Source organism: Mus pahari, chromosome 3 (genome assembly GCF_900095145.1).
Source record: "Mus pahari chromosome 3, PAHARI_EIJ_v1.1, whole genome shotgun sequence".
NCBI lineage: Eukaryota > Metazoa > Chordata > Mammalia > Rodentia > Muridae > Mus > Mus pahari.
The window spans coordinates 18,786,599-18,814,515 of record NC_034592.1 but is presented as its reverse complement, the minus strand read 5'-3'; the positions used below and the strand labels follow the sequence as shown (position 1 = coordinate 18,814,515).

Sequence of the window (27,917 nt, the reverse complement as noted above, 5' to 3'; positions counted from 1 at the left end):
CTAGAGATATGTGCTAGCTTAAGGGCCTAGGGAAAGCCCTGGCCTGGTCCCAGTCACCTGGAAAGCATAGAGGTCAATTGGGCCATTAGCTGCCTCTGGTCCTGGTTGTGGGAGCATAAGAATCCCTGGTTGTAAGTTGTAAGGGTCATTTAGATCACTGGCCACCTCCAACCCTGGTTGTAGGAGCTTTGTATGGCCTCAGATTTCTGGGTGGGAGAACTCTCTCTCTCTCTCTCTCTCTCTCTCTCTCTCTCTCTCTCTCTCTCTCTCTCTCTCTCTCTCTCTCTCTCTCTCTCTCTCTCTCTCTCTCCCCTTCTTCTTTGTTTTGTTGTTGTTGTTTTAAATTTTTTCCCATTGGAAAGACAAGCCTAAGTTCCTAACATTCCTGGTTTCTCTGGAGATCTGTGGGCTTGAGGACTTGCTTGCTGTGTTCCCAGCAGGAGGGTTGTGGAGGTGATCACCTAAGTGCCTGCTGGGCAAGTTTGAGGACCTGAGTTTGGGTCTCCAGCACCCACATAAAAGCCAGGTAAGGTTTGTAATTCCAGTTCTGGGGCAGTGGATGAAGACAGAAGACAGGCAGACACCTAGAATTCACTGACTAACTACCCTGGTTGAATTAATGAGCTCTAGGTTTGTTGAGAGACCCTGACTCAAACACTAAAGGTGGAGAGACTGTAGGACTCACCTGATGTCAGCCTCTGGCCTCCTCAAGTATATACACACATGAGCCTGCACACACACAGGTGACATACACAGAAGTCAGCTGGATCCTGGCTCATTCCCATCCCCCTTGGCTCTCCTTTGGGAATCCATCTTGGTTCTCAGGCCTGGCCCAGGATTCCTTCTGGTCTCTAATATCCATCCTGGATACTTCGGCTCTTCTCTGTTTAGTAGGCAGCCAGGTCCCTAGTGACATGGCATGCATGACTGCTCTGATCTTCTGGCCCTTCTCGCCACAGTCCTCCTTTCTGCCCCTAAGGCTCTGCCTGATCTGCCCCAGCATTTTCTCTGGCCAGCTTCCTCTCCTTTCTTTTCCAGTAAACATCCCACATCTGAGTGTCTGTCATCAGCCCCATCACCCAGCTGCTGTTCTCTGGAGAGCCCCAGTGGCCTTACCCCACTGACAGTCTTAAATGATGAGGTCTCTCTTTCCCAGCCCTCAGGGCCCAATGGAAACTCCAGTCACCATCTCTGCCCACTGGAAGGGCTGCATGTGCTCACGGGCACATCCTGCTCCGTGAACAGATCCTCTCAAGCACTCTGCAGAGATAAGCAGAGCTGTGACAGAGCAGGGTGGCAAGGACTGGAGGCGCTGGGACACCCTGGCCACTCGGCACAGTGTCAGAACACCTGAGGCCCACAGCACCCTGACGCAGATTAAGTTCCTTGGACTGCAGCTGGAGGTGGTAGCTCACACCTGAAGTCCCAGAATTCACTTGGGGCTGAGGCAGGAGAATTACAAACTCCAGGTTAGCCTGGACCACAGCAGGAGACTGTACAAACAAACAAACAAGCAAAAATCCCTGGGATTTCCTGACACCACTGTCCTCTCTATATATACTAAATTCTTTGATTCTTTACATACACCTAGACCTAAGGACAACTTAGGGGTGTCAAAAGGAATCTGTACCCCTTCCAAGCAGTAAGTAACAGTTATGGACTGCCTAACTTATCATAAGTGAGCTTGCAGAGTGGGGGTGGGGTGGGGAGGTAGGGAGCATGTTCCTCCATCCCTCTGTGCCAAGCCCAACACAGATGCTGAAGGCTAAGCTGTTCTGTCAGGCAACATGAATTCATCCCAGATTTATGGATGAGAGATCAGAATTGGAGACTCTACAGTTCTGAGGGCCTTTCCTGAAGTTGTGCTGGAGGAAAGAACCGGAAGGTGAACTCAGGTGAGAGGGGCTCAGGGGTGACCACAGAAGCTTGGGGGATAGTACCCCTAGTCTCCTCTTACCACTCTACAAGGAAGGCAGCGTACAAATCTAATGTATGTGGTGCTGGGGACCAAGCCCAAGGCTTTGTCCCTGTTAGGTAAGCACTCTTCCAACTGAGCTAACACCAGTTTGTTAGTGTTTTCAAACAAGGTCTCATTCAGCCTCAGATGACCTTGAAATCACTGTGTAGTTCAAGGTGGCCTTGAAATCTGAATCCCCCTTTCTTTCTATCCTTCGAGCTGAGCCTCATGCTAATATTCTGCTATTATCCTTTATCCTTCTTTCCTCCCCTAACTTTCTTCTCTCCCTTCCTTTCTTTTTTGTTTATCTCTGGCTCTTTGTCTTTATGATAAAGTTTTTAAAGTAGCAAGATAAAAAAGTAACCAGATAACCCCTGTCCAGCACCCTTAGTTTTGTCCTTAGATGTATGCACACATGCACATGCACACACAGACATCCTTCCTGTAGGAGGTTCCACACACTAATTGACTCCTAGGATCTTGATGGAGCATAGATTGTGGTCCACAAGTCTGGGGTGGGTGGCAAAGGCCCCATGTTCTACCTCTCTGTGAGGGTCCTGGTGACCCTGTTCCTCTAGGTACTTTGTTCGGTGCCTAGAAAGCACCCGCTCTTCCTTCTGGCCAGGTCTGGGAGCAGGGTCATGAAGGATTTACCTGGCCAAGTTGATGGGGAAGATGGGGGCTTGGGGCTCTTCGTTCTGGTTAATCCCTTTCCTACACTAAAGGTGACTTGTCCCTTTGGTAATGAGAGAAGGTCTGAGCTTAGGGCGCTACTGAGCCAGGGCACTGCTAATGAGGTTTCTGGGAAATGGAGTGTCCTAGGCAGGGTTTACTCTGATGGCCCACCGTGGTCCTGCCCTGGGATGTCGATGACGACGTAGTGACTCTCCAAGACTGCAGTGGAACCCCAGACACTACGGTGCGCTTGCAAAGCTTATCACCCTCACCTTCGCCCTTCAAAATAAGGCTGTGAATCAAGGAGCTCACTGTGGAAAAACTTGAGACCCCCTGAACTTTCTCTGTGACCCAAGTACCCCACCAGTCTTGGGGTTCCCTTCTGAAGTCCAGTTTTTTCCAGCCTTGTGCCTGAGATAATTCTGGGCAGCAGTGGCCAGGCCTGGGGGCATCTGAAGGCGCCTGTGCATATGGCTCCCAGCTTATGACTGTGCAGGTTTCTGGTGGGGGATGGGGGGTCGCTGTGGCTGTCCCACCCAGCCCACATGGGGCTGTTTTCATGGGACCATCGATCCAGCTAACCCAAGAAGATGTGTTACATCTCTGGGGTCAGGGGTCCTGAAACCCAGCTGGTAAACTGCCTGGGGCCTGTGTTTAAGAGCCAGGCCCTGTGTTTTGGCTCCTTGAGGCTAAGGGGAACTTGCTGAAGTTTGATATGGCTCTGGGGGCCGGTGAGAGGCAAAGGGCTCCTGCCCAGGGAGGGACAAATAGATCGATGGGAAACTGCCATGACCTCCTGACCTTGGAGATGGCTTCAAACCACATGGTTAACGTGGCCTAGTAAATCTGGGATGGACCATCCTCCCTTGGGACATTGGTGACAGTAAGGACAAACAGGGGATGCCAGAGAAGATATTCTCTATTCTGGTTCTTTCCTAGGGTGGAACAAGGTCAAAGGGGGAGTAGTTTTCCTGATATCTACTGTCCTCACAGGACCTGGCTGCCCCCCTGGGGTGAGGCATATTAAGAAGTAGATGGCTCTTTGCTTTGCTACTTTGCCTTGGTTGGACTGGAACTTTTCTAGCCTTTTCTCTAAGCCTTGGTTTCCCTGCATACACATACACCCCTGCTCTCTTGAACTACATACATACATACATACATACATACATACATACATACATACAAACATACATACATAAAAATAGAATGAAAAATTTAAAGCAGGTCAAAGTCATGCTATCTACAGGGTCAGTTCAAAGCCAGCTTAGTAAATTCTGTTGATATAAAATTTACCATCATACCAAAAAAAAAAAAAAAAGTTTTTCTTTGAGATAGGGTCTTACGCATCCTAGGCTGGCCTGAAACTTTATGTTTAGTCGAGGCTGACCTTGAACTCCCAATCCCCTGATACATCCTCCCAAGTACTGGGACTACAGATACATTTTAAACTAATTTTGTTTTGTGTGTATGGGTGCTTTGCCTACATGCATGTCTGCGAGCTGCATGCAGAGATTAGAAGAGGTCATCAGACCCTCTGGGACTGAAATTGTGGGTGGGTGGCTGTGAGTGGCCATGTGGGTGCGGGGGGGGGGGTGACTCTGGAAGAGGAATTAGCATTCTAAACTGCTGGGCCATCTCTCCAACCCCAGGACTCTACAGCTGTTCACTACCATGTCTTCCTCTCCTAACTCTTCCACCTGGTTGTAGGGATGGAACAGGTGGGGGGTCTGCACACACCAGCTTCTGGTGTGCTCAGAAGCCCTGATGGGCCAGGATTTAGGTCCTGGGCTTGGCGATCCTGGGCTAAGTCCTGCGTCTGCCTCCTGACTGTGCAGCGTCAGGTAGGTGATTTAGCCTCTCTGTGCCTCTATACCTGTGCAAGAGACCAATACTCTCGGCCCCAGAGGGTCCACAGGGACTTCAGATGATCCAATAGGGACACCATTGTGGCCATTGTCCACATTAATGGGGTTAAGCTGGGTGACCAGGAGACCCAGTTTCCCACGACCCCAGAAAGAGGTGGCTATAGTGTCATGAACCTTCAGGACATTTCTTCTTGCTTTTCTTTCTCTGCTTCTTTCAGATCATCTCTTCCATTGGCAAGGTGAGCCCTCCTCCACAAACAACCTCCTTCTAATTCATCCCAGGGCAGATACAGAAAGTAGCCCGGGAGATCCTGTTACAGGAATCCCAGCTTTACCTGACTGCGGCTCCCATGGGACAGAGGCTGCACAAAGGGGCATGTCACAGACCATTGTGGGGGTGGGGCCACGGGGCACCTGTGTAGTGTCTCTTGTCTTCCTCCGGAGGGGGGCCTGAACTGCTCCCTTTCCCCCCAGGGTACGGCTTTGTCCCATCTTTTCTCTGTCTGCTGCCCCAGAAGTCAGGGCCTTGCCTGCTGCTGAGCCTGTGAGCCAGCCCCAGCCCCTGGATTCCCAGTGATCTGACCTGACCCACACATAAAGCCCCTCTTTTCAGAGTCCCGTGTAGGCTGCCCTGGGGGAGGGGGTGCCGAGGAGGGGCACTGGGGTCCTCAGAACTCCCAGACAAAGCTGCCTTGTTGGGAGCGCCTGGAGAAGCGGGGACCTCACTCTCTGGGAGACCTTTCCCCTTAGGGGCTCACCAGGGTGCACAGGGCCAGCTGCTTCAGGAGCAAGGCCATTAGCCTTGCTGAGCCCTGAGCCTGGGGCACACCAGGGCAGTGCGGGTGGAGCTCAGGGGCCTGGGATCCTGACCACGGGACTCCTTAGCTCCTGAGCGAGAGTGTTTGGGAATGGCTTCCCACAGTCACCAGAGGCATCCCTGGCTGCCTGTCTTGGGTGTGAGCCTTGCCCTCCAGGCCTATGGTCCCTCTCCTAAGCCATTGTTCACTTTAGTTCCTAGAGCTTCTAGTCTTTGAACATGTTGGTCAAACACACACACACACACACACACACACACACACACACACACACACACACTTGTATTGTAGACAGGGCCTCACTGTGTAGCCCTGGCCTGGAACTCGATGTGTAGAGTAGACAGACAGTGGAAAGAACAGCCGGCCCTGGGGCCCTCAGGAGCTATATTCAAGACTCTCCCAGACCTCAGAGTCTGTGCACAGCTACAGCTTGCCACCCTCGGGCCACTTCCATGCGGTAAAGGGTATCCATCCCCCGACTCTTCAGAAGTCACACTTTCTGTCGTCGCATGTAGTCTGTATCTCATGTAGAGTGGCATCCCAGGCTATTTGTCTTAGAGTGGGACCTGGCAGGATGGTAGGGTGCTGTGGAGGAGAAATAAAAATAAACCGAATGTGAATGGGACCACCAAATAGCAACAAGGACATAAATAAACAGTCTCACCAGTTGGCTGGTCCCGCAACAACATCTCTAGCCCCTGCAAGGATTGGGCCAGTGGCCAGTTGCAAAGGCCTCATTCCAGTTTTCACTCCTTAACTGAGTGGCCTGTGGGTTCCTGTGAGCTCTCGTGTGGGAGGGGGAGGGACATTAACGTAGCAATTAGTCACAGTCCGTGCTTGATCTCTTCTTAGGATCTAAGTGTGAGGGAGAAGACCAGTGTGTCATGGTGGCTAAGGGGAGAAACCAGCACAATGTGTCAGTCATTCTCATGGGGCAGGCCCAATTAATTAAGCCTTTTGTGCCTAGGCAAGCCTGTAGAATCAGCATTGTATTGGGCCCATTTTTCAGATGGGAAGAGTGAGTTTGGGCCAGCAAGCATTCAGTTGCTCTAATTCTGCCTGGATTCTAACCAGGGCCTCCTTACAGCTTGTCTGTGACTCCTCAGAGAGCCACATCCGAGGTTCCGAACCGGGAAGACAGGTGAACACGGGCTTGCGGGCTGGGCTGGGCTGGGCTGGGGTGGGGTGTGGTTATACCTGCAGGTTGTGAGCCTGCTTTGGTTTTCAGAAGAGCATAGAACCTGCCTACCAGGCCTCTACCCCCCTGAGTCTCCCTGGCCTCCTGAGGCTCTGAAGCCCCACGTAAACTGATGGCTTGGCCTCTCTGAGCCCTGCAGAGTCTCACTGTGCAGTTACCCATAAACCTTCAGGATCTGCAAACCAGCTGCTTCGGGGCAAACCGAGTCTTAGCACGTTGTTTTATATCTGGGTAAACTGAGGCCTGGAATTGTTGAGGGTCCTGCTTGGGGCCATACCTGTGGCAACTCAGTTCAGCAACTTCCCTCTGACATCAACCTGCAGGAACAGGTGTCCAGGAGTTTCACAGCCAAAGGCTGAGGTTTTGAGGCTCTGAGGAGAAGCCACAAAGTCATGGGAATAAAAAGCTACGTGCTGGCGGGGCTGACGTCCCAGGCCCAGAGCAAGCTGCTCAGTTTACATCTGTGCAGTGGACTCTTCGTGGCAAGAGAAACAGGGTCTGTAGCCATTGGGCCTGAGGAGGATGGGCCAGTCTCCCCCCACTCCTCTGCTCTTTAGAGGGACAACACCCTTCCTTCAGTTCCCACCACACAGAAGGACAGAAGGGTCAGGCAGGTAACTAGATGATGGAGAATGGCTGAGCCAGACATTAGGAAGTGTTAGGAACTGTGGATATCTCTCTCTCTCTCTCTCTCTCTCTCTCTCTCTCTCTCTCTCTCTCTCTCTCTCTCTCTCTCTCTCTCTCTCTCTCAGACATGGGCCTCTTTCTATGGCCCTTGCTGTGCACCGTTATGTAGACCAGGTTGGATTTGAACTCACAAAGTTCTACCTGCCTCTGTTTCCCCAGTGCTGGGATTAGAAGTGTGAGCTTTTTGATCTTGCTGAGTGCCAGGCTCTGGGAAAAAGCTAGCCTCGGTTTCCCTGACTGTGCTTGGAAGGGAGAGCCAGAATCATCTCTGAGGCTCTGTACCTGGAGAGCCTGGGTGGATGCCAGCATGCAGAGAGGCCACTGTGGCTTTAAAAGTGCTGGGACCACCCAGTCACAGCCAGGCGGCACTGAGCCGAGCCTGCTGGCGCACAGGCCACCTGCAGAGCCCTCCACAGCTGGGGAGATTAGTCTCTTCCACTAGACAACACCCATTACCCTGGTCCAATAGCCATCACTTCCGCTAGGAGAGCTGCAGATGAGATATCGATTGCACTGACCCCAGGCGAGCCCTTTCCCCAGCCTGAGAGGCCTGCAGATCAGCTCTGCGCCTGGCCACTCCAGCGTCAAGGCCCTGGGGTCTGCTGCTCAGAGCTGTGTGCAGCTTTGGGCTGGGGGTGGAGCTGGCTAGCTGTGCAAGTGGACTGGCCTGGGCTCGTCAGGCTCTACGCTGTTTGTCATTCTCTCTCTCTCTCTCTCTCTCTCTCTCTCTCTCTCTCTCTCTCCCTCTCTCTCCCTCTCCTCTCTTTATCCTCTCTCTCCTTTCTTCCTTCTCTCTTTCTTCTGTTCAATTTGTTCAATTGTTCCCTCCTGTCTCTTACCCTCTGTCCTTTTCTTTCCCTTTTTCTTTCCTCTCATCTGTCTTTCCTTCCATCCTTCCTTCCCTCCCTCCCACCCTTCCTCTTTTCTTTCTCTCCCTCCTTCCTTCTCTTCCTCTCTCCCTCCCCTTCTTCTCTCTTCCCCTTTCCTTCTCTTCCTCTACTCCCTCCTCCTCTCTCCCTCCCTCCCTTCCTATTCAGTCCCAGGCTGGCTTCAAACTTGTTGTGCAACCAAAATGACCTTAAACTGCTGATTCCCCTGTTTCTACCTTCCCATTGCTGGAGTCAGAGATGTACACCAACCAGTACTCCTGTTTGTGCAGTGTGTGTGTGTGTGTGTGTGTGTGTGTGTGTGTCCGGCGGGGTGTGTGGGGGCTAGAATGTGCTAGACAATGCTGTAGGAAACAGCCAGGGCTCAGCCCTCCCTCCAAGTGCACCTTCATTTCAGGAGGGAGGTGAGGGTGGGTCTTCTGTCAGAGTGGATGTCCAGGTAAGCTGTGGGAGGCTACGGTCAATGCTGCTATTTCTGTGGTGCAGGTGGGGTGGGGTCTTGTCCTTTAGAGTGTCCTCCCCACCCTCCACCCCTGGCCTGCCTGAGGCTGATGGCTCCTGGTGGTAGTTTCATGGCTTCCATTCAGCATCCAGGCGCTGACCCCAAGGACAGGATGCTCTGGGAGCACGACCTTGGTTGGAATGGATGGGTTTTTGAGTGAGGACAGGACCATCTGCCTCTCCTTGCTTGCCTGCTCCACCACAGCACAGGGCTGGACATGTGGTCCGCGTGAGTCACCACCCAAATCCATTTCCTGGTTCAACTGAGGAGAGCAGAAGTGGGCATAGTCTCCTTTCTCCTTTCTCCCTTCTCTGAGCCCTGCAGCCTGTGTCTGATAAGGAGATGCTGGGCTCCACCACTGCCCCACCTGCCCCCTATGTCCTTCTGCTTTTCTGAAAGGAGGGGAGCACCTTTCTTTTATTCTGTTTTTAATCAATTGATTTCAAAACCAGCCCATGGCACTAAGGAGTCCACGGGGACACTGGGAAGGTCCTGGCTACAGATTCCGTCAGCTGTTCCAAGTCTTATGCGAGCTGAGCATGTGTATATATGTGCATACATTACATATGTGCAGGTTTGTGTGCTTTTGTGCACACGTATTTACATGTATGTTATGCATGTGGAAGCATGTGCTTGTGCGCATGTTAGGTGCATACAGGTAAGTGCACGCTAGACCTGAACAAAAACTTTTTACAGACGCCATTTTCTGGCTGCCATAGGGGTGCTTGGTAATTCCCAGCATAGCTGGGGCTAGAGGACAAGTCTGATTGTTGGCTTGGCCATAGAAACCCACACAGATCCAGAGGGTCTGTGTGACTCCCCCTCTTCCTGTGTGATCTCCTTTTCAGGCGACTGCCTGCTCTTTTGGTGTGACCTTCAGCCAGTGTTTTATCTTTCTGATCTTCATTTCTTTGGGGAAAAAAAAAAAGAGCTGAGTGGTGGTGGCACACACCTTTAATCCCAGCACTCGGAAGGCAGAGGTGGGCAGGTTTCTCTCTGCGAGTTCGAGGCCAGCCTAGTCTACAGAGTAGGTTCCTGGACAGCCTACACAGAGAACTGGTCTTAAAACAAACAAACAAAGCCAGAGGTGGTAGCGCTTTAATTCCAGCCACCAAGAGGCCAAGGCAGGGAGTCTGAGGCCAGCCAAGCCTAAATAGTGAGAACCTGACTCAAAAATAAATCAATAAATAGACTAAAATTAGGGACTGGAGAGATGGGTCAATAGCTAAGAGCATGTGCGGCTCTAGCGGAGGACCCGGGTTCAGTTCTTGTCTGGTGGCTCACAACTGCCTGGGACTCCAACTCTGGGTGATCTGGCCTCTCTGAGTTTAGGCACCTTAACTCCTGTGCACACACACTCACACACACACATGCATGCACATGTTTGCACATGTGCACACACACGCACATGTAATTGGAAATAAGAAGGTAAATCTTTCAAAATAAAATGAAATTAGAGACAAAAAATTTAACAGAAGATATGTGAGATTTTGTGCACTCTAAAAATTATGAAGTATTAAAGAGAGTTTTTAAAAGTCACTAAATGGCCGGGCAGTGGTGGTGCACGCCTTTAATCCCAGCACTTGGAAGGCAGAGGCAGGCAGATTTCTGAGTAGGAGGCCAGCCTGGTCTACAGAGTGAGTTCCAGGACAGCCAGGGCTACACAGAGAAACCCTGTCTCGAAAAATCCAAAACAAACAAACAAACAAACAAAAAGTCACTAAGTGATGAAACATTCCATGATCACAGATTGGGAAATGTACAAAGATGGTGACTGTCCTCAGACTGACCCATTATGTGACTGCCATGTCTAAAGTCAATCAAAATCCTACTATAGGTTTTGAAGAAATTGGCAGTATGATTTTAACAGTTATGTGGAAAGGCTAAGGATCTAGAATAATAATAAAAAAATATTTTGACAGGAAAGAGTAAGGTTGGAGGGGGCTGGAGAGATAGCTCAGCAGTTAAGAGCACTGACTGTTTTTCTAGAGGTCCTGAGTTCAATTCCCAGCAACCACATGGTGGCTCACACCATCTGTAATGGGATCTGATGCCCTCTTCTGGTGTGTCTGAAAGCAGCTATAGTGTACTCACATAAATAAAATAAATTTAAAAAAAAAAAAAAGAAAAGGAGTAATGTTGAAGCTGTGAGATACCTAACTTCAGGAGTTACCATAGAACTACAGTAACTGGAATGTCTTTGTCAAGGACAGCAATATAAATCAGTGGAGAAAAATAGAATCCAAAAATGGACCCACGGCCAGAGTACTGATTTTGTTTTGTTTTATTTTTTCTGGACAGGTTTTCTCTGTGCAGCCTGGCTGCTCTGGAACTCAATCTGTAGATTAGGCTGGCCTCGAACTCAGAAATCTGCCTGCCTCTGTTACCTTTCACGTGTTGGGATTAAAGGTGTACGCTGGCACTCCTGGCTGTTGATTGATTTTAAACAAAGATACAAAGGTGGTTTAGTAGTTTTTGCTATGTGATGCAAGCTGTCCTTGAACAGTAGTCTGGGCTCGTCTTGAACTTGAGATTGCCTCCCAAGAGCTGGTACTACAGATTTATGCCACTATCTCTAGTTTGGAAAGGTCAGATTTTATTTTCTTAATTTTTTTTTAAAGATTTACATTTGTGTTCTGCCTGTACAAAGATGTCAGATCGCCTGGACCTGGAATTACAGACAGTTGTGAGCTGTCATGTGGGTACTGGGACTTGAACTCAGGTCCTTTGGAAGAACATCCAGTGTTCTTAACCACTGAGCCATCTCTCCAGCCCCCCAGATTTTATTTTTAATTAATTTGTTTTTATGTACATGTGTGGACCTGATTGTCTGCATATGTATGGTGTGTGTGTGTATGTATGTGTGTATGTGTGTGTGTGTGTGTGTGTGTGTGTGTGGTATTGGGTAGGGCAAGGTATGTAGCTCTGTGGTAGAATTTAGTATATAGGAGATCCTGAATTCAGTGCCCTGAGACCTTAGAAATGTAATTATCTTTTAACCAAATAACTACCAAAAAATCATTATAAAAATAGAACAAATGTGAATGAAAAAGGAAGCAGAAATGTCAGTAGCTTTTGTGAGCAGGCGATGGGTAAAGTCTAAACATACAAGGGGCAGGAGTGAGTGGGCTCTGTTCCTCGGCTGAGTGGTCTATGGCAAGGTCACTCTCTGTGCCTTGTTGCAGGGTAGAAAAGAGAGTATGTAGCTCACAGGGCCATGTGGCAATGTGAGATCATGCTGTGTGACCTGCCTGCTCCTGATTGACTGATTGCAGGCATGCACCACTACACCGACCTGGGCATTGGCAAGAGCATCACGGTGAGGGAACCATTCACCTCAACGTGGGCATTTGCCATCAAAGAAGGCTGGAAGGAACCCTAGTGGAGAAAGAGCAGTATGGAGATTTCCAAGATGCTGGGCTCAGAGCAGCTGGTGTTTTGGTCTCCCCATTGAAGATGCTTTGGGGGCCAGTGAGATGGCTCTGCTGCCAAACCAGACTGAGTTTGATTGACTCCTGAAAGTTGCTTTCTGATCTCCACATGCACACTTAGACATGAGAGTATTCCCTCACAATAAATAAATGTAACTTTAAAAACAAGTTAAAATACTCCCTCTCCAAGATGAGGAGACACAGGGGTGACTGACAATCCGGTGCAGGAAGTTCCTCCAGCTTACTTACAAACAAGCCCCATGGAGCCCCCTGCCTCTGCCCGCTGGGTGCTGGGCGGATGGCGAGCCCTTTATGCACTGACTCCCCAGGCCCCTCTGTCCCTGTGTTTTCGGGCTCCCATGGGTATCTAAGGTGACTTGTCTTCACTTAGGGTCAGGTGCTCAGGCTCTCCTGGGGATAAGACCAGGTCAGGTGTCAGCCACTTGGAGATGTGATTCCTGGGCCAGTTCTCTACAGAGCGGCAGCCTGGGCTTCCCAAAAGACGGTCAACCTCAGCACTCCCCTCTTTTCCCATTCGTCGTCTCTGGCTTTAGACTTAGATTACTCTGGAGCCACTCAGCTGTGCTGGGGACATCTCCTGTGGCATCACCATACATAGGAGTTTCAAGTGAAGGGTGGTGATATGTTCGCAAATGTATCAACTGAAAAACAACCACAAGCGAGCATTCCTCGGGTCCTGGTTTTTGCTGGAGGAGAGAAGGGGATCCTGCCCCACCCCAGATAAGCAGGTTCTCTGGCAAAGATGAACTTCCACCACACTTCAAAAATACAGGAGCTGGGGGCGTGTGGAGAGACGGGTCACCCATTAGGAGCTTAAGAGTGTCTGCTGCTCTGGCAAATTATCAAGTTAGGTTCTCAGCGCCCATGTCTGATGGCTTCATAATGGCTTGTAGTGCAGCACCAGGGGGCACCTGCACTCATGGGCATATATATATATATAATATTATATATGGCATTATGTATAAATATATATAACATATATGTGCACCCTATTATATTTATATGCATACATTATATGTTTAAATATGTTATATATAAATATACTATACATGTGTACCCCATTTTATATGTATAAATGTACATATGTACATGTTTGGCATAATACACTGTTTAAGGGAAGACACCAAGGTTGGGCTAGGCATGAGCACACAGGCACACACGCAGAGACAAATAAAAGACTAATGTAACTTCTTTTAATTGTCATTTTATGCTTTCTGCAGCTGCCCGCCACCCTCCCTTCCCTTCGATGACCACTTTTGTAGGCTATAGGGGACCAGGGAACAAAGCCTGTGGGGGGGCTGGGGGGGCACAGCAGCCCCAGTCAGGTGGTGGAGAACAAGCTACAATTACAAATTTATCACAACAATTAATGCTGAAGCCTGGGAGAGCTGCAGAGTGGGGAGGCCCAGGCCTCTTTGTCAGGGTCTATTTGGCAGTGACCTTGCTCTGGAGGCGATGGTACTCCTTCAGCCTGTAAACCAGATGGAAAACAAAGAAAAATGTAATTTCACAATAACAACATGCGCTCCGTTCAATTAATTCAGGCAGGATGGGGGCGGCGGGGGCAGCTGTTTGTTAAGATGTATGTGAAGTTGTCTTTTTCTTCAGTCCCCTCTCCTGCCCTAGCCTCTCCTGGCTCCTCCAATCAGGATAATGTAATTAATTTATCAGAGGGGAAAACATTGTTTGTCATTGTTGAAGATAAAGCATTTAACAAGCAATAGGAAAAATGAAGAGGCCATTATGTTCTGGGCCATTTCAAAAGGTTTATGGGGTTATAAGCCATAGGCAAAGCAGGAGGCAGGAGGTGGAGGGGCCTGGGGGCTGTGGCTGCAGAAAGGTCTCTGCAGACCTGGGGTGGCTGCCGGGAACTAAGGCACTGCCAGACAGAGAAGCCATCCCTAGCTTCCTGACACAGGCCCCAAGAATCCGGAGTTGTCAAAGAAAAACCCAGAGTTGGTCTTCCTAGCTTGGCACCACGACTCTGACTGACTCCAGGCAAGTTTCTTAACCATTCTGGGCCTGTGTCTGGGGAATTTTCAAATTTCTCTAAGAATTAAAGCAAACGAGGGGCTGGCAAGGTAGTTCAGTGGGTAAACGTGTTTGCTGCCAAGCCTGAAGGACTGAGTTTGATCCCCGGGGCCTACATGGTAGAATGTAAGAGCTGTCCTCCATCCGGGCGTGGTGGCACACGCCTTTAATCCCAGCACTTGGGAGGCAGAGGCAGGCAGAGTTCGAGGCCAGCCTGGGCTACACAGAGAAACCCTGTCTCAAAACATGCCTCACGCTCCCCCAAAAGGACTGACCTTCAAAAGTGTCCTTTGACTTCCATATTAAAAACAAAAACCATACACATGTAATGTAATAAAAGTTTTAAAGAATGAGAATGAACTAGAGGAGAGCCCAGGCCCAGCTTGGCTATGGCAGCTGTGGTAATGAATGACCTTGCTTGTGTCTGAGCATACACATCAGCCCTGGACACCTTTAACTGTTAAGTTTATTCCCATAGGCTCCCGTGGGATTCACGTGGGGAGTGGGGGGAACCTCACACCCTCCCTTGAGCCTCCGGGAGATTGGGAAGGGGTCTGAGTCCCCCGGGTCCAAGCAACTTCAGCTATTGCATATGAGCCCCAGGTCACAGTGACTGACTCACCACCCCACCCTCCAGCTCAGAAAGGGTGGCAGCATAAAGATTCTATCGCTCCTCAGGGCATTTCCTCAACTGGTCTTTCCAGTCAAGGAGCCCCACGTCTTTGTGGCTGGAGAGATTAGGGCATTTGTTAGAGCCCAGGCCAGGATGCAGGGAGCCATATGCCCAGGCCCCTCCAATTCTGTTGACTATCAGGCCCTGCTGAGAACAGGAACTGACTGGATGCTGAGGAACTAGAGGCATCGTGGTGCGTGTAGGGTCAGCGTCACACCAGGACCGGCTTGCCATAGCTGCAGGCCTCTGATGATCAACATGATCCAAAGTTCCTCTCTTACCTGAGCGAGTTGATATTGATGAAGCCGGTGGCGTCGATGGGCTCATAGTCACCCTGCACGTTCATGCTGCAGGAAAAGCAGAACTTATCAGCAAGGCCAAGCCACCCTACCCCGGAGTCCCTCCTGGACACAGTCTAATTCTGGGAGCCCCGTATGGGGCCAGGCGCCATGTTGGCAGTCAGTGACCAGGTAGCCCCCAGATGCCTCTATCATTGAGTGTAAGTCTCCGGAGGCAGGTAGAGGTTGGGTCCCAGCTCTGCTAACTCTGGGCCTGTGAATTCTTTCTGCCATTTGTAAACTGAGGTCCTCCACAGAACCAGGGCCTGAAATGACCCATGACATCTAATATTTATACCTGGAGCAGCTGATGGGCTCTCTGGAGTTAAGGGATGCTGGCAGGTATTTACAGCATGGAGTCCCACAGCCACCTTTACCCTGGTTTGTCCAACCATGCAGACCTTACAGAACCATCCTGACACCCAGACACCCCATGCTCAGAGCATTCCACAGCATCCGTCACCTGTGGTCGGCCTCAGCACAGCCGCCCTCTCTGCCGTTTCTACCCTCTGGCTCTTTCTCCCACAGCCGACCACCCCGGCAGCCATCTTGGTCTGTCATCTATCTCAGACAGCTTAGGGAAGTATGCAAGTTCCCAGGGCTGAGCGTGAGCCTTTGGGAATGTATCAGTGGCTCTCTTCAATGTTTGGCACTGTGGTTCTGTAGTCTCAGTCACCCCTAACTTCCAGCTCTTAATCAGCCTCTTGTCTTTAATCTGGCACAAAGCAGTCTCAAGGTTCAAGGACAAGGAGGTGGCCTCCCCCCCCACCCCCCAGGAGCTCTCTCCAAAGAGGCAAGACTGGGAAGCAGGTGAGAAGGACCTGCCATCATGAGACTGAGGCCATGCCTCTGGATCTCTGGGGACACCTACTCCCTCTTTTGGTGATCCTGGGCAATGAACCCACACCTCCAACTTAACTGTGGCTCTTTTCCTAAAACACATGGAACCAGCAACGGTGGGACTCACCTATAGCCCTGGCACCAGGGTGGAGAGGAGAAAGCTAGCCTGGGCTATGTAGTAAAAACTCTGACTCCATTCTCACTTTCCCCTAAAACACACAGAGTTTCTGCACATGTCCCTTGGGGTCTGGAGTTTTGACCTTGGAGCCTGGAGTTTTGACCTTGATGCTGTTCTGGTCCTGAAGTCACTCACTCCATGCTACACCCTCCATAACCCTGTCTCCTGTTTTGTTTTTTGTTTTTTGTTTGTTTGTTTTTCTCCCCTCTTCTCCAGAGTTCACTTTGGGATTTGGGTCCTGACAACACCAGGAGCTGGCCACTGACCAATATGCTCCCTCCTGGGGAAAAGATGTGTGCACTGAGTGTCCTTTATTGTGCCTACATAGTTAGGAAAGGCTGGTCTAGACCAGGGTACCAACTTGTGCAGAAATATTCAAGCCTTGCTTGCTTAGGTGCCTTTGTGAGTACCAGGAATGGGAACACAGAAGGCGAAACATGACTTGCTCCCTGCCTTCTGGCTCGCAAGCTCTGGAAACCCAGCCTCACCTCTGTCCAAAGCCCTCACCTTTATGAGTGCCCCTGTACTCAGTCCCGAGAGCAGACTGGCTGGTGGCTGAACCCTCCCTCACCTGGACCACACAGCGTCCTCCTTTCCTTCTACCTCTCAAGTCAAAACAAACTCCATGCCATAATCCTAGCTCTCTGGAGTCTGAAGTACAGAAGGAGTTCAAGGTCATCATCATATTGCATCTAAGAAAAACCTGGTCTACAAAAGACCTCATCTCAAAAACAAACAAACAAAGCAACAAATCCCTCCTCCACCCGTTTGCAAGACAACCTGGACAAACAGCTCCAGGAGCCCCTCAGAGACAGCCCGCCAAGGACAGCCCTGCCCCGTGAGGATGCCCAGAGTCCCAAGAGGAGCTTGTTTGAGAACGGAAAACCTCTTTTTCAAATAGTGCTTTGGTGTGTGTCGGGGGCTGGGGTGTGGAAACAGAGTTTACAATGATTTTTTTTTTTTTTACCTCCTCTGACGGTCTACAGAAAAACCTCTATGCTTTTATTTTTGCTCATTCGAGTGGCTCTGACCTGCTCTATAATTACATTACTTTCTACCTACTGCGCCCGGCATTTCCAGCTCTGCTACCTCTCGCGGCTTCCTCGCTGGTCCCTGTGACGCTGTCACTCAAGGGCTTTCAAGTCAGCGATGTAGAAATCAAAAAGAAAAGGGAAATGGTCGGAGACACAGTGAGAATAAGTGCCTCTGCTTTTTTCTCCGTCTTCCCCCTTTCCCTTTTACTTTATTCATTTAATCTCCCCGAGTGAGACTGTAAGGTTTAATGAAGGGTTGGGCAGATTATTAGAGGCTGTTCATTTGGAGGGGGAGGGGAGAGAGAGCCGGAGAGAGAAAGAGAGAAGATAATTTGACATTTACCCCGACTGATCTAAACTGATTCAGTTATATTTATGGCTTATAAAGTGTTTAGAAAGATTGAAGTGGGGGGAAGCAACTCAACGTGGCTGGGCGAAGGGAAGGAGAGAAATAATATTGAACGCCAAACAGAACTCGTACTTTAATTCCGACTCGTCCCTGGGAGGGCAGGTCAGGCCTCTGCCTGAGCCGGCTGGGGCTGGGGTCCTCCTCAGGTCCTTCTTGGTAGTGCTGCCTGTCTCTGAGGGTTTGTCCCCACCCCCAGTTTGGCCAAGTGGCGCCCAGAGGAGACGGCTGGCTTTCTCAGGGCAGGCTGCCCCCAGTCATAAGCGAAACCTGTGTCTCCCATGTCTCCCTTGTCAAAACAGACACTGGGCAGGGTCATGGAGGATGAAACCCTGTCTGTCAGACACCCACTGCTTGGTCCTTCCAGATGGAAGCTCCTGGAGGCTTCATCTGGGTTCCCTGCTTCTCTCCCCTGACCCCAGTGGCCTCTTCTGTCCACAACTTCAGAGAACAAGCTTGAGGCCCTCCAATGTCACTTCATTCTGTACTCATTGCCCAAAAGCAGACAAAATGGTTCTGGGCTGTCTCAGAGGTGCCTACACTTACATCTGAGACTCCCACAACACTCATGCCCTGACAGTGGGGGTATAGATCCGTGGCAGAGCACTTGCCTAGTGAGTATAAAGCCCTGGGTTCTATGAGCACCACCAACAGGAAACAGCCATGGCCCAACTCATCCACAATGTGTTCCTGCACACTGACCTCCCCCTCCACATCTAGTGCAACTCCTAAAGATAGGTTGACTCAATCTGTTTTTGGGAGATCACTAACCCAGTCCAGACTGCCAGCATTGCTCACTGGCAACCTTATGACCATTGCTGCCAGTGTCTACCCTCACCCATGTGTACTCCATGAAAACCATTCTTCAGGGCAGCCATAGGACCTGAACATCTGACCTTGCCCTTCTTACAACCTGGCTTATTAGTTTCCTTCCTCCCTGGTATCTTTCCTTTGTAAGTCTGGATTCTTCCAAGCCCTTCCCAGGCTCAGAACCAGAGGTGCCATCCCTGGAATCCATTAAATCCTCCAGGCAACTCCTGGGAAGGCAGCTGCTCCACAGCCTAACTTTTATACCCAGCCAGACTATCCTTTTCCAATTTAGCCATTTTTTTTTCTAATCCACATTTTAGCTTGCCTGCCTCCTTTCTTTTGTTGTTTTGATTTTTGGGAACAGTCTCATGTGGCTCAGGACAGACAGCATTGACACTGAACTTCTGATCTTCCTGCTTCTACTGGCTAAGTGCTACAATGATGTGCACTGGTTGATTCAGTGCTAAAGCTGGAACCTGGGGCTTCCTGTACACTAGACAGACACACCTAGCCACATCCGTAGCTCACAGCTATCATTTGATAGACATTTTTCTTTCTGCCTTTAGGTTTCATGACATTACAGATGTGTGTCCATCATAAACATCTCACTGGCCTCTCACAAAGAGTTTGACATGAGATCAGCAAAAATGTGCTGGGAAATATGCTCAGACAAGCCCAGATGGGCTGAGGCACAGGGAACCTACCTCACCAGCTCTTCATTGTATAGTGAGAGTGGAGACTCCCGACCGAGGATGTACACCTGGCCCTTGAAGACAGACACCTGCACCTTCCCTTCCACCCGCTCCTGGGACTTCTCGATGCAGTGGCGAACAAATTCACATTCAGGGCTGTGCCAGAAGCCTGCAGGAAGAAACAATGAAGGTGTTATGGATGGCCTTAGGCCAGGGCCCAGGAAGGATGGGGATGCAGGAGCAGAGCCCAGGCCTTACCTTCTGATAGGCTTGGGTCTGCCTTACTCACTTGTGAGCACTGGCATGATGTGTCACTGTTAATGAGTTGAGGAACACACTCTTGTGTTCCCATCCCACCATCTTGCAAGAAATGACCTTGTCCCCAAAGGCATAAAGGTCAGAAGGAAGGCATACCCCTGCTTCATGCACAGGTGTATACAGTTGTTATGGAAAGACCCTGACCCTGACCCAAGAGGGCTTCAGATTGCTAACGAAGATAGGAGACCTTGGATAGGGCTCAGAGGCACATGCCATGGGACTGAGCAATGAGGGCACCCAGGAAGGCCAGCCAGGCTATGGGGCTATGGGGGCCTACAGCTGTTTCCATCCCTACAAAATAATGCAGCCACACTGAGAGAAGCCCTTGCACCCAACAAGCACTGGGTATGTGGGACTGCTTTGAATGGTGCCCTGGGCAGGCCCCGAACTACTCTCTCTGCCCCGTGACCCTATACGCCGACGGAGAAGAGGAGGTTCAACAGAGCAAGCAGTTTGTTCAAGCTGATCCAGTCTGTGAGTGGGAGCCGAGGGTCAGTGACTATCTCCTGTCACAATAGGTGCTTTCCTTTATATGACCGGAGCATCCTCTTATTTGCACACAGCGCTGAGGAGCACACCTCCTCCCGCTACAGCCCAACATCCTTGGACAGACAGCCATTCCTTTAGGAAAGAGCAGGGGCCCCAGTACCAAGGGACAGCAGGTGGCCATAGTCAGGGCTGGGGGAGGGGCAGGCCAGGCACAAGGTTTTTGAAAGAGCCAGGAAGGTGAGCCCACCCGGGCAGCTGTGGGGCCAGATGGCCTGTGATCTCCTACCCTGATAAGAGGGTAGGTTAGCAAGGCCCAGCTACTGTTAGAAGCCTGGAGAAGCACCACAGAGAAGGGATGGGCTCAATCTGGTGTGTGTGTGTGTGTGTGTGTGTGTGTGTGTGCACAGCAAGATATGATTACTTAACTGCTCTGCAGGGATGTGTGGATTCAGTGAGCACTTAATTCTGCTGTTCAAACACTATGACCTCTGACGGCCCTTCACTGTAAACCAGGAGAAAAGCCCAGAGAAGGAAAGAACCTGTACAAAAGTCACACAGCAGGACCATGGCAGGATTCAGGTCTGATGGAACACTTGCAAACCAAGGACCTTAAAACACCATTGGACTCTTTGGGAGGGGACATCAATCCTCCCCCCCCCCATCCCTGTGTCCTGCCTGCTCTTTGATTTTCTCAGTTGGGATAATTAGTCCATTATCCTCCCAGGCTGGAAGGCAGGTGGAGATGGAGCTACTGATAGGAAGGGCAGGGATCAGGAGGAGTCGCTGGCCCTGGCTTTATCTTGCGATCTGTTTCTCTAGCCCACAGGGGTCTTAGGCTCAAGTTTCTTTCCCTACTGGACCCAGCCTGAAATGGGCCAGCAGCCTGGTCCCATGGCACAGGGGAGATCTTGCATGTTCAGGCCTGTGGTGCACAGGGGGTGGGGCTTGGGGCTGAGCTACAGAGGGCTCCCCAGGCCCAGCAGACAGGCCTCTGTTCTGATTGGAACTGAGTGCCTGTTAGAGTTATACACTACATCGTCCACTTTCAGGTTGAAGACAGGCGGGAGGGGGCGTGGTAACTGTTCCCCCAGGCGCCTTCAGGATCCTGAAGCTGGAGTCTTGCTGGGCTGACCTGAAAGGGCATCTCACTGAACTCCTCAGAGCCAGAAGGGAAACCAGGAAAAGGGGAAGAGCAGGGAGATGACCAGGCAGTGACAGGGACAGTGGTCCTGGAAGCCTGTGAACCTTGGAGGGCTTCTCTGTGTCCCAGCCTCCCCATTTGTGCCCTGAGGCCACAAAGAGGCTAGAAAGGGGAGCTTTAAGGTAGAGTGGTGGGTTGTGAATCAGGGGTGCTCAGTGGGAAGGGAAGAGCCCCCCGGCACGCCTTAGCCCTAGAGCCCTTGGGATTTCCCTAAGACCATAAAGCCAAGCAGAGGCAAAGCCATGCCATGGTCGTCAGAGTGACCATTCCCACTCTTCAGATGGGACCGCTGAGGAGCAGGGAGAGGAACGGCAGCATCCAGCCAGGCTGGGTCTGCAGCATGCCTCCTTCCAGCAAGGGGCCAATCAAGAGCACTCTGGACAGCCAGAGGGGCTGGCTCTGACCTCTGTAGACACCTGGATATGGCGGAGTTAATGTTAGCAATCACGACCTGGTCTAAGTCTTGCTCCCTGCCTTGTCCTCTCTCTGCTCCAAGGTTTTATTCCCTTTGAAAGCTCCTAATCGCTCAGCCTCATTTTGGGATTTGCAGGGCTCATTGCTGGCTGACAGAGAAGGGACTCAACCCAGGCACTGTGCCTGTAGCCAAGGCTTCCTGGGCGTGTCATGGCAGCCCCCCCCACCCCCCCATCAATCCTTGCTAACAGCTTCCCAGGTCCTGTGGGAGTGGCTTTTGAAGCCTGCCTGTGTCAGGTTCAACCTTTGTAACTTAGCCACAAAAACTCTGATAAAGTATCTTTGCCTGGACCTCAGTTTCCCCATCTCTGTGCAGCTAAGGTTAGGTAACACCGATCAGGTGCCTAGTCCAGCGCCAGCAAGACAGCAGACAGTGAGAGATGCTGACACTGTGGGATCCCGGAAGCCCGCCCACTGTCCTCTGCCAGGCTCAGCCCTCGGGATGCCTCCTGGGCACTCAGGCCAGGTGCTCTCCGCTCCCTCCTACGCCCTGCCACGTCTTAATGTCAATCCCACTTTGTAACCAGAATCCACCTTTAAGCACCGGAGTCCTGCCGAGCCAGTAGGAAGCCATGATATTTAAACACCTGTCTGTACCTGGAGAGGGGGGATTGCACTTCAACGATGAGAACAATGGCAGGGAGAAAGAGTGCCAGCCAAGGCTGGGATGGATTCCAGCAGGCCTGGGAGGACGGGGATGGGGACAGGCGTGGCCAGAGGTGCCTATGACTGACATCTATCCAGACACTCAGACTTCCGGCCCACAGAACTGCCAAGGTTGGCTGTTGGCAGCAGCAGCCTGTTTTCTGAGAGACTGCCCGACAAAATCGTCCAAACCAGGGAGGTACAAATATTATAGACAAGGTCAGAAAATGTCTCCTATAAATGAATGTGAACAAACATGTGTGTGCCTGGCCTGTGGGTGTGCGATAGCACTGCTTTGGTCTTTTTAAAGACAGGGTCTCATTGTGTAGCCTGGGATTGCCTTGAACCTGTAGGGATGAAGAATCCTGGGATAGAGGTGTATGTTACCACTGCTGTGGGTCACGTATGCCTTCAGGTCTCTGCTAAATCGACTCTGCCCTGCCACTGCAGCTCAGAGAGACTACGGGGACAGGAGGGCTGTGTTGAATTTTACATAATTTCCATATGTCATGAAAGTCTGGTTTCCTTTCCATTCATTTTAAAGTTAAAAAAAAAAAAAGCTTAAAATGCTTCTTAGTTCACAAGTGGCAGAAAAATGGGTGCCAGGCCAGGTCTGACCAGGGACTGTGGCTTAGGGCCCCTGGTTCCCACTATGAGGACTGTATATAGAGTCTGGGTCCCTGAGCAGCACTGCTTGTCTGAAAGGCATGACCTCCGTGCTGGGCACGCATGTGCTTCTCTGCGCATGCCCTGTTGGAGGTTAGTTAGCAGTGTCTTCTGGACGGATTAACAGGGCCCAAGCTAGCCCTCACACCCACCTCCCCATCTGTAGAAGGAGCTTTAGACCAACAGGGAGGTCTGTGGGAACCACGCAGGTTGTCTGGAGCCCTATATCTTGCCAAGTACCTGGTACCTGCTGGATCCAGTCTGGCTAACACTGGGAACGGCGCAAAGTCCTTTTTTGACGCTATAATGGATACAGCTGAACACCTCTAGAGGCTGCCATGTCTCCCTTGGCACTCACAAAAAGGCCACCCCACTGTCCCTTCCTCTGTCCCTCAGCCCTGGTCCAACCTTCCACGTGTACCTGAGAGTTCTGAAGAGGATGCCAGTGGGTGGGACTAGATGGAAGGAAGGCATGATTGATGGAAGCGAAGGTCTGAGTCCTAAGGGCCCTGGGGTGGAGCGTCACTGGGGGTGGAGCGCCAGGGGCGGCTGGGACTCAGACATACCTGTGTATACAAGCTCTGCGAATTTGAGGCCCAGGCCCTGCTTGATTTTGCGTACTTCCCGATCCATCGTGAAGGCCTCTATGTCTAAATGAGCGTGGTAAAGGATGGTCCCTGCTGGGGTCTCGTAGATACCTAGCCATTTTTCCAGGCAGGGGGAAAAGGGAAAAAAAGAGAGAAACACATGAAACCCAAACTGTCAGCAAATGACAAAAAAAAAAAAAAAAAAATGACTTGTCTGACAGGAGACAAGCCAGTTGGGCCATTCACTCCCAGCTTGCTGCAAAATGCGTCTGTCATTATGTTCATGCTGGGGCCACGACAGTCCACTCTGCGGCTTGTGGAGAAAATGTCTAGATGCCCCCCTTTGAAGAGGCCCTCAGACGCGGGAAAATGACAGGGTTTCTGAGCAGTACCCCCCTCCCCAATGCATGCCCACCGGCCTGCAGTTGAAAACCTGTAATTAAACCAACTATGGTGGAGCCCAGGGCCCCAAATAGCCCTTCCTCCCTTCCACCGGGGAGTCGGGGGAGGGGGACGGCTGTGCACACACATGCATGAACACGCGAGTGCACACATGGCCTGAGTAGCTATTTCTCCAGAGATGGCTGGGGTTGCTTGGGGCTTGAGCACTGGCTCCACTGTACAGATGGGGAAGCTGAGCCCCTGAGAAATGGTTGGACAGGGATAGAATGGAATCGGGGCTGCTGGATCCCTGATGGGTGTGGCCGGCTGTCCTATGAGTTAGCGGGTCACAGAAGGCAAAGCCCAGTCTGGGGAAAGGCGCTTGCTCAAGTCCCTTCCGGTCACCTCACTTAGCCAACTTATTTTGGGTCATCTCACCTAGTCGACCTATTTGTAATACAACCTGCTTAAGCTAGAAGGTCTCCAAAATGACAGGGTGGCCCTTGCTGAGCTGTCAACCAGAGGAAGGTGCTCTCCGCAGTCCCATGCTCTATCTGAGGCACAGAGGCACCAAAGAGGCAGGGCTGTGCCTGTTCTGGTGCCGGGCCCTGTTCTGGTACGGCCTTGGACAAACCTGTGTCCACTGTGCTATGGCGGAAGGGCAGGAGGAGCACCAGCTCCAGAATTTGATCCAGAAAAGCTCCCTCTCTTCCTGCTTCCTGCCTCATGATGCTGAGGAGGAGGTGGCTTTTCCGTTGTCCTGGCAACGCCTCACAGTCTTTCCACAGTAAAGCTTTAAAAAGAGCCATGGGGCGGCGGTGGCGCACACCTTTAATCCCAGCACTCGGGAGGCAGAGGCAGGCGGATCTCTGAGTTCGAGGCCAGCCTGGTCTGGACCGCCAGGGCCTCACAGAGAAACAAACAAAACGCAGAAGATTACACACCTGTACCCCAGGCCTACTCGACTCAGCCACAGTGACAGGCTAGCCAGTCTGGAAGAACGATTCTACCAAGCACCGATGAGGTCAAGGAAGGAGGAACAGGTATTTGAGCTTAACCTAGGCTCCATAACCAGACCGTACCTCACAGACAAAAACCAGAGCTGGGACGGGGGCTCCTGTGCAGTGTTTGCCTAACACACCTGGGGGCCTGGCACTGGGTTCCAGTCTTGCACCAGAATAAACTGGTGTCCACTTAGTTTTGTAAAAAATTAAATTAATTTTGACTATTGTCATGCATGTATGCGAGTGTGTATAGAAACCAGACCTTCCAGAATGTGTGTCCTGGGAATTGAAGTTGTGAGGCTAACAAGGCCAGCACTTAGATGCACTGAGCCACCTAGCTGGCTGGTTTTTGATCTTTAAGGTCTGGGAAACTCAATACTCAATATATGCAGACAGAGGCCTAGCACATAGACACTGTGGCTCAGGTCCTGCTGGAGGGTGACAGGGAGGTAGGTACCTTTATCAACTCTTGGCACCCCTCAGGAGTCCTTAGGTCTCTGAACTGGGCCAACAGTCTATTGGACAGACAGGAAGACAGAGTCTAAGAAGTAGTGACTTGCCAACGCTATCATGTCTCAAAGGAGAAACAAGACCAGAATCTGGGTTCCCAGGCCTGGCCCCAGGTGGCCTCTCAGGCCTTACTTATTACCCCATGCGTCGGCACTCATCAGAATCTAAGAACGCACTCAGGGGCTCAGGCAACATATGCCATGTAAAAACTATCCCAGGGCTGAGAGGCCGTGCACTGGCTAAAGTGTTTGATACACAAGCGTGGACAGCTGAGTTCAGATCCCAGCACCCACAGAAAAGTTGGTGGTTGTGGGCTGGCGAGATGGCTCAGCGGGTAAGAGCACTGACTGCTCTTCCAAAGGTCATGAGTTCAAATCCCAGCAACCACCTGATGNCTCATAACCATCTATCTGTACACCTACAGCGTACTCATATACTAAATTACTAAATAAATAAATCTTAAAAAAAAAAAGTTGGTTGCTGTAACCCCAACTCTGGTGCTGGGTGGGCAACAGGAGGGAGCCTTGGAGTTCACTTGCCTGTCTCCAGCAAGCTCTAGCTTCAGTGAGTCAGTGAGACACACACACACACACACACACACACACACACACTATATATATATATATATATATATATATATATATATATATATATATATATATAAAATGAGGCTGCCATTCTAGGCAATCTTCTCCATCTCCAGAATCTATCTGCAGACTCCTACCACGCCCCTTGATGCCCTCAAGTTTGTGCACAAGACAGCCCGCCTCATCACTCCCATAGCAAAGTCCAAATGGAGGCAGTGACATGCAGGATGACCAAGAAAAGCCCTGGCTGACAGCCTGAGGGCAGGGACCTGGGACCTCAGCAGGAAGATCAGGTCCTGGTGGCACATGGTTGTGATTCCAGCAGCAGGGAGGCCGAGGCCTATGCTGGTGGCTGCCTGGGTTAGAGAACACGGCAGTGTCTAAAAAACGACAACTAGCGAACCATTACAACGGAGGAAAACACAGCCTAGCACACACCCTGGGCTCAGTTCTCAGTACCGCAATGCACCACCCCCAACAACCTGATGTCCTGTTCTACCCCTGTAATCCCAGGACTCAGGAGGCTTGGAGGTAGAGACTGGAGGGTCAGAAGTTCCAGGCCAGCCTGCCTTATCTGAGATTCTATCTCAAAAAACCCAACCCAACCCAGACATAAAACCCAACAGCACTCAGGAGCAAAGGCAGGTGGAACTCTGAGTTCGAGGCCAGCCTGGTCTACAGAGTGAGTCCCAGCAGGCTGTTGCAGACAGATGCAGGGAAGAATCTGCCTCCAAAATGGCAGGGATCAAAACAAGGCTCGAGGCAGGAGCTCAGTCACCGTAGGAACACCAGCAGCCTCACACAGAGATTTCCCGTGGCCTGTTGGTCACCTCTGACGCAGCCCAGCCACTCACGCTGACTAAGGTATCGGAGTTTGTGACGATCCGTTTTTTGTACAGCGTGGAGAAGCCTGTCCTTATACTGGCTGTAAATAGAGGTGGCAGCACCCCACTTTGACTCCTGGAGACTCGGGTGCCCTCTTTGCACTTCTCTCCTCCCTAAGCCAGCTGTATGTGCAGAGCTGNGATTGGAACCAGAAGTCTCAACAACTTGATGTTGCATCTGGCTTGACTGCATGGCCTGGGTCCCTCCCAGCATCCTCTCAGAGCCCCGACAGGGGAAAACAGGAAGTTGCTAAGCAACTGTGGATCTCACATGTTAACCTCTGACACAGGTACCGAGAGCAAGCATCTAGATTCCAACCTGTCCTGGCACCCCGAGAGAAACTGCAGCGTCACCCCCCGCAGGCCAGGGAGAGGAGAACACAGGTGATATCTAGAGTTCCAGAAAGATCCACCAGTTGCCCAAGGCCTGCCAGCTACTGCCCAGCTACTGTGTGTGTGTGTGTGTGTGTGTGCAGATATCCCCTGGGAAAATGAGACCAGCAGCACCAACAGCTAAGAGTGGGTGCAGAGGCCAACTCCTCTAGCCCTCTCTGAACCAGCCCAAGGTTGTCAGCGGTTGCTGGGAGGTCCAGGCTTACAGCAAAGTCCCAGTCAAGAGACGTGAGCACAGTTAATATGCCCGATCCCATCTCAGGCAGTGTTAAAGTTAATTGTGACTGATCAGAAAGGGCTTGTTTTTAGCTCTCTTACTCTGTGTGTGTGTGTGTGTGTGTGTGTGTGTGTGTGTGTGTGTGTGTGTGTATTTTAAAGCTCTCCCTCTCTTGGCAGTGGTAGGGGTACAGATGATTTCTCTGTAGTTCTGGGGAAAAAAAAAAAATCGGTGACAGAAACCTAATTCTAAAAGACTGGATTTGGGGCTTTTGACAGTCGGTATACAAACCACCGAGCAAAGAGGGGGGAAATGACAGCTGAGCCCGCGCTGCTGTGGAATAGACAACAGACATCTTCAGAGTGACACGCACCGCGGCTCCAAGTGTCTATTTTCATCTCCCCGTGTTTACGGGAAAGACAGAGGTGTCAGCAGCCCTCTGTGGAGCAGCTTCAATCACACCCTAATTACCACTAGGAAGGGGGGTAGTGGCTGGGGAGGCCAAGGAGCTGGGGTGGTGG

At 51.0% G+C, this 27,917-nt stretch overlaps 1 protein-coding gene across 2 annotated transcripts in view; it reads right to left on the bottom strand.

Moving 5' to 3' along the window:
* Positions 1 to 13,206: 13,206 nt before the first annotated feature.
* Positions 13,207 to 27,917, bottom strand: part of Ass1 (argininosuccinate synthase 1) — a 49,810-nt gene continuing 35,099 nt past the window's right edge. For both annotated transcript variants that reach the window (XM_029536004.1, XM_021193097.2), the window contains exons 13-16: positions 23,400 to 23,531; positions 19,053 to 19,209; positions 15,024 to 15,089; positions 13,207 to 13,509 (exon numbers count right to left, since the gene is read on the bottom strand). In XM_029536004.1, coding sequence (XP_029391864.1) covers positions 13,464 to 13,509; positions 15,024 to 15,089; positions 19,053 to 19,209; positions 23,400 to 23,531 — 401 coding nt within the window. In that variant the 3' untranslated portion in view covers positions 13,207 to 13,463. The remainder of the gene's footprint in view (positions 13,510 to 15,023; positions 15,090 to 19,052; positions 19,210 to 23,399; positions 23,532 to 27,917) is intronic.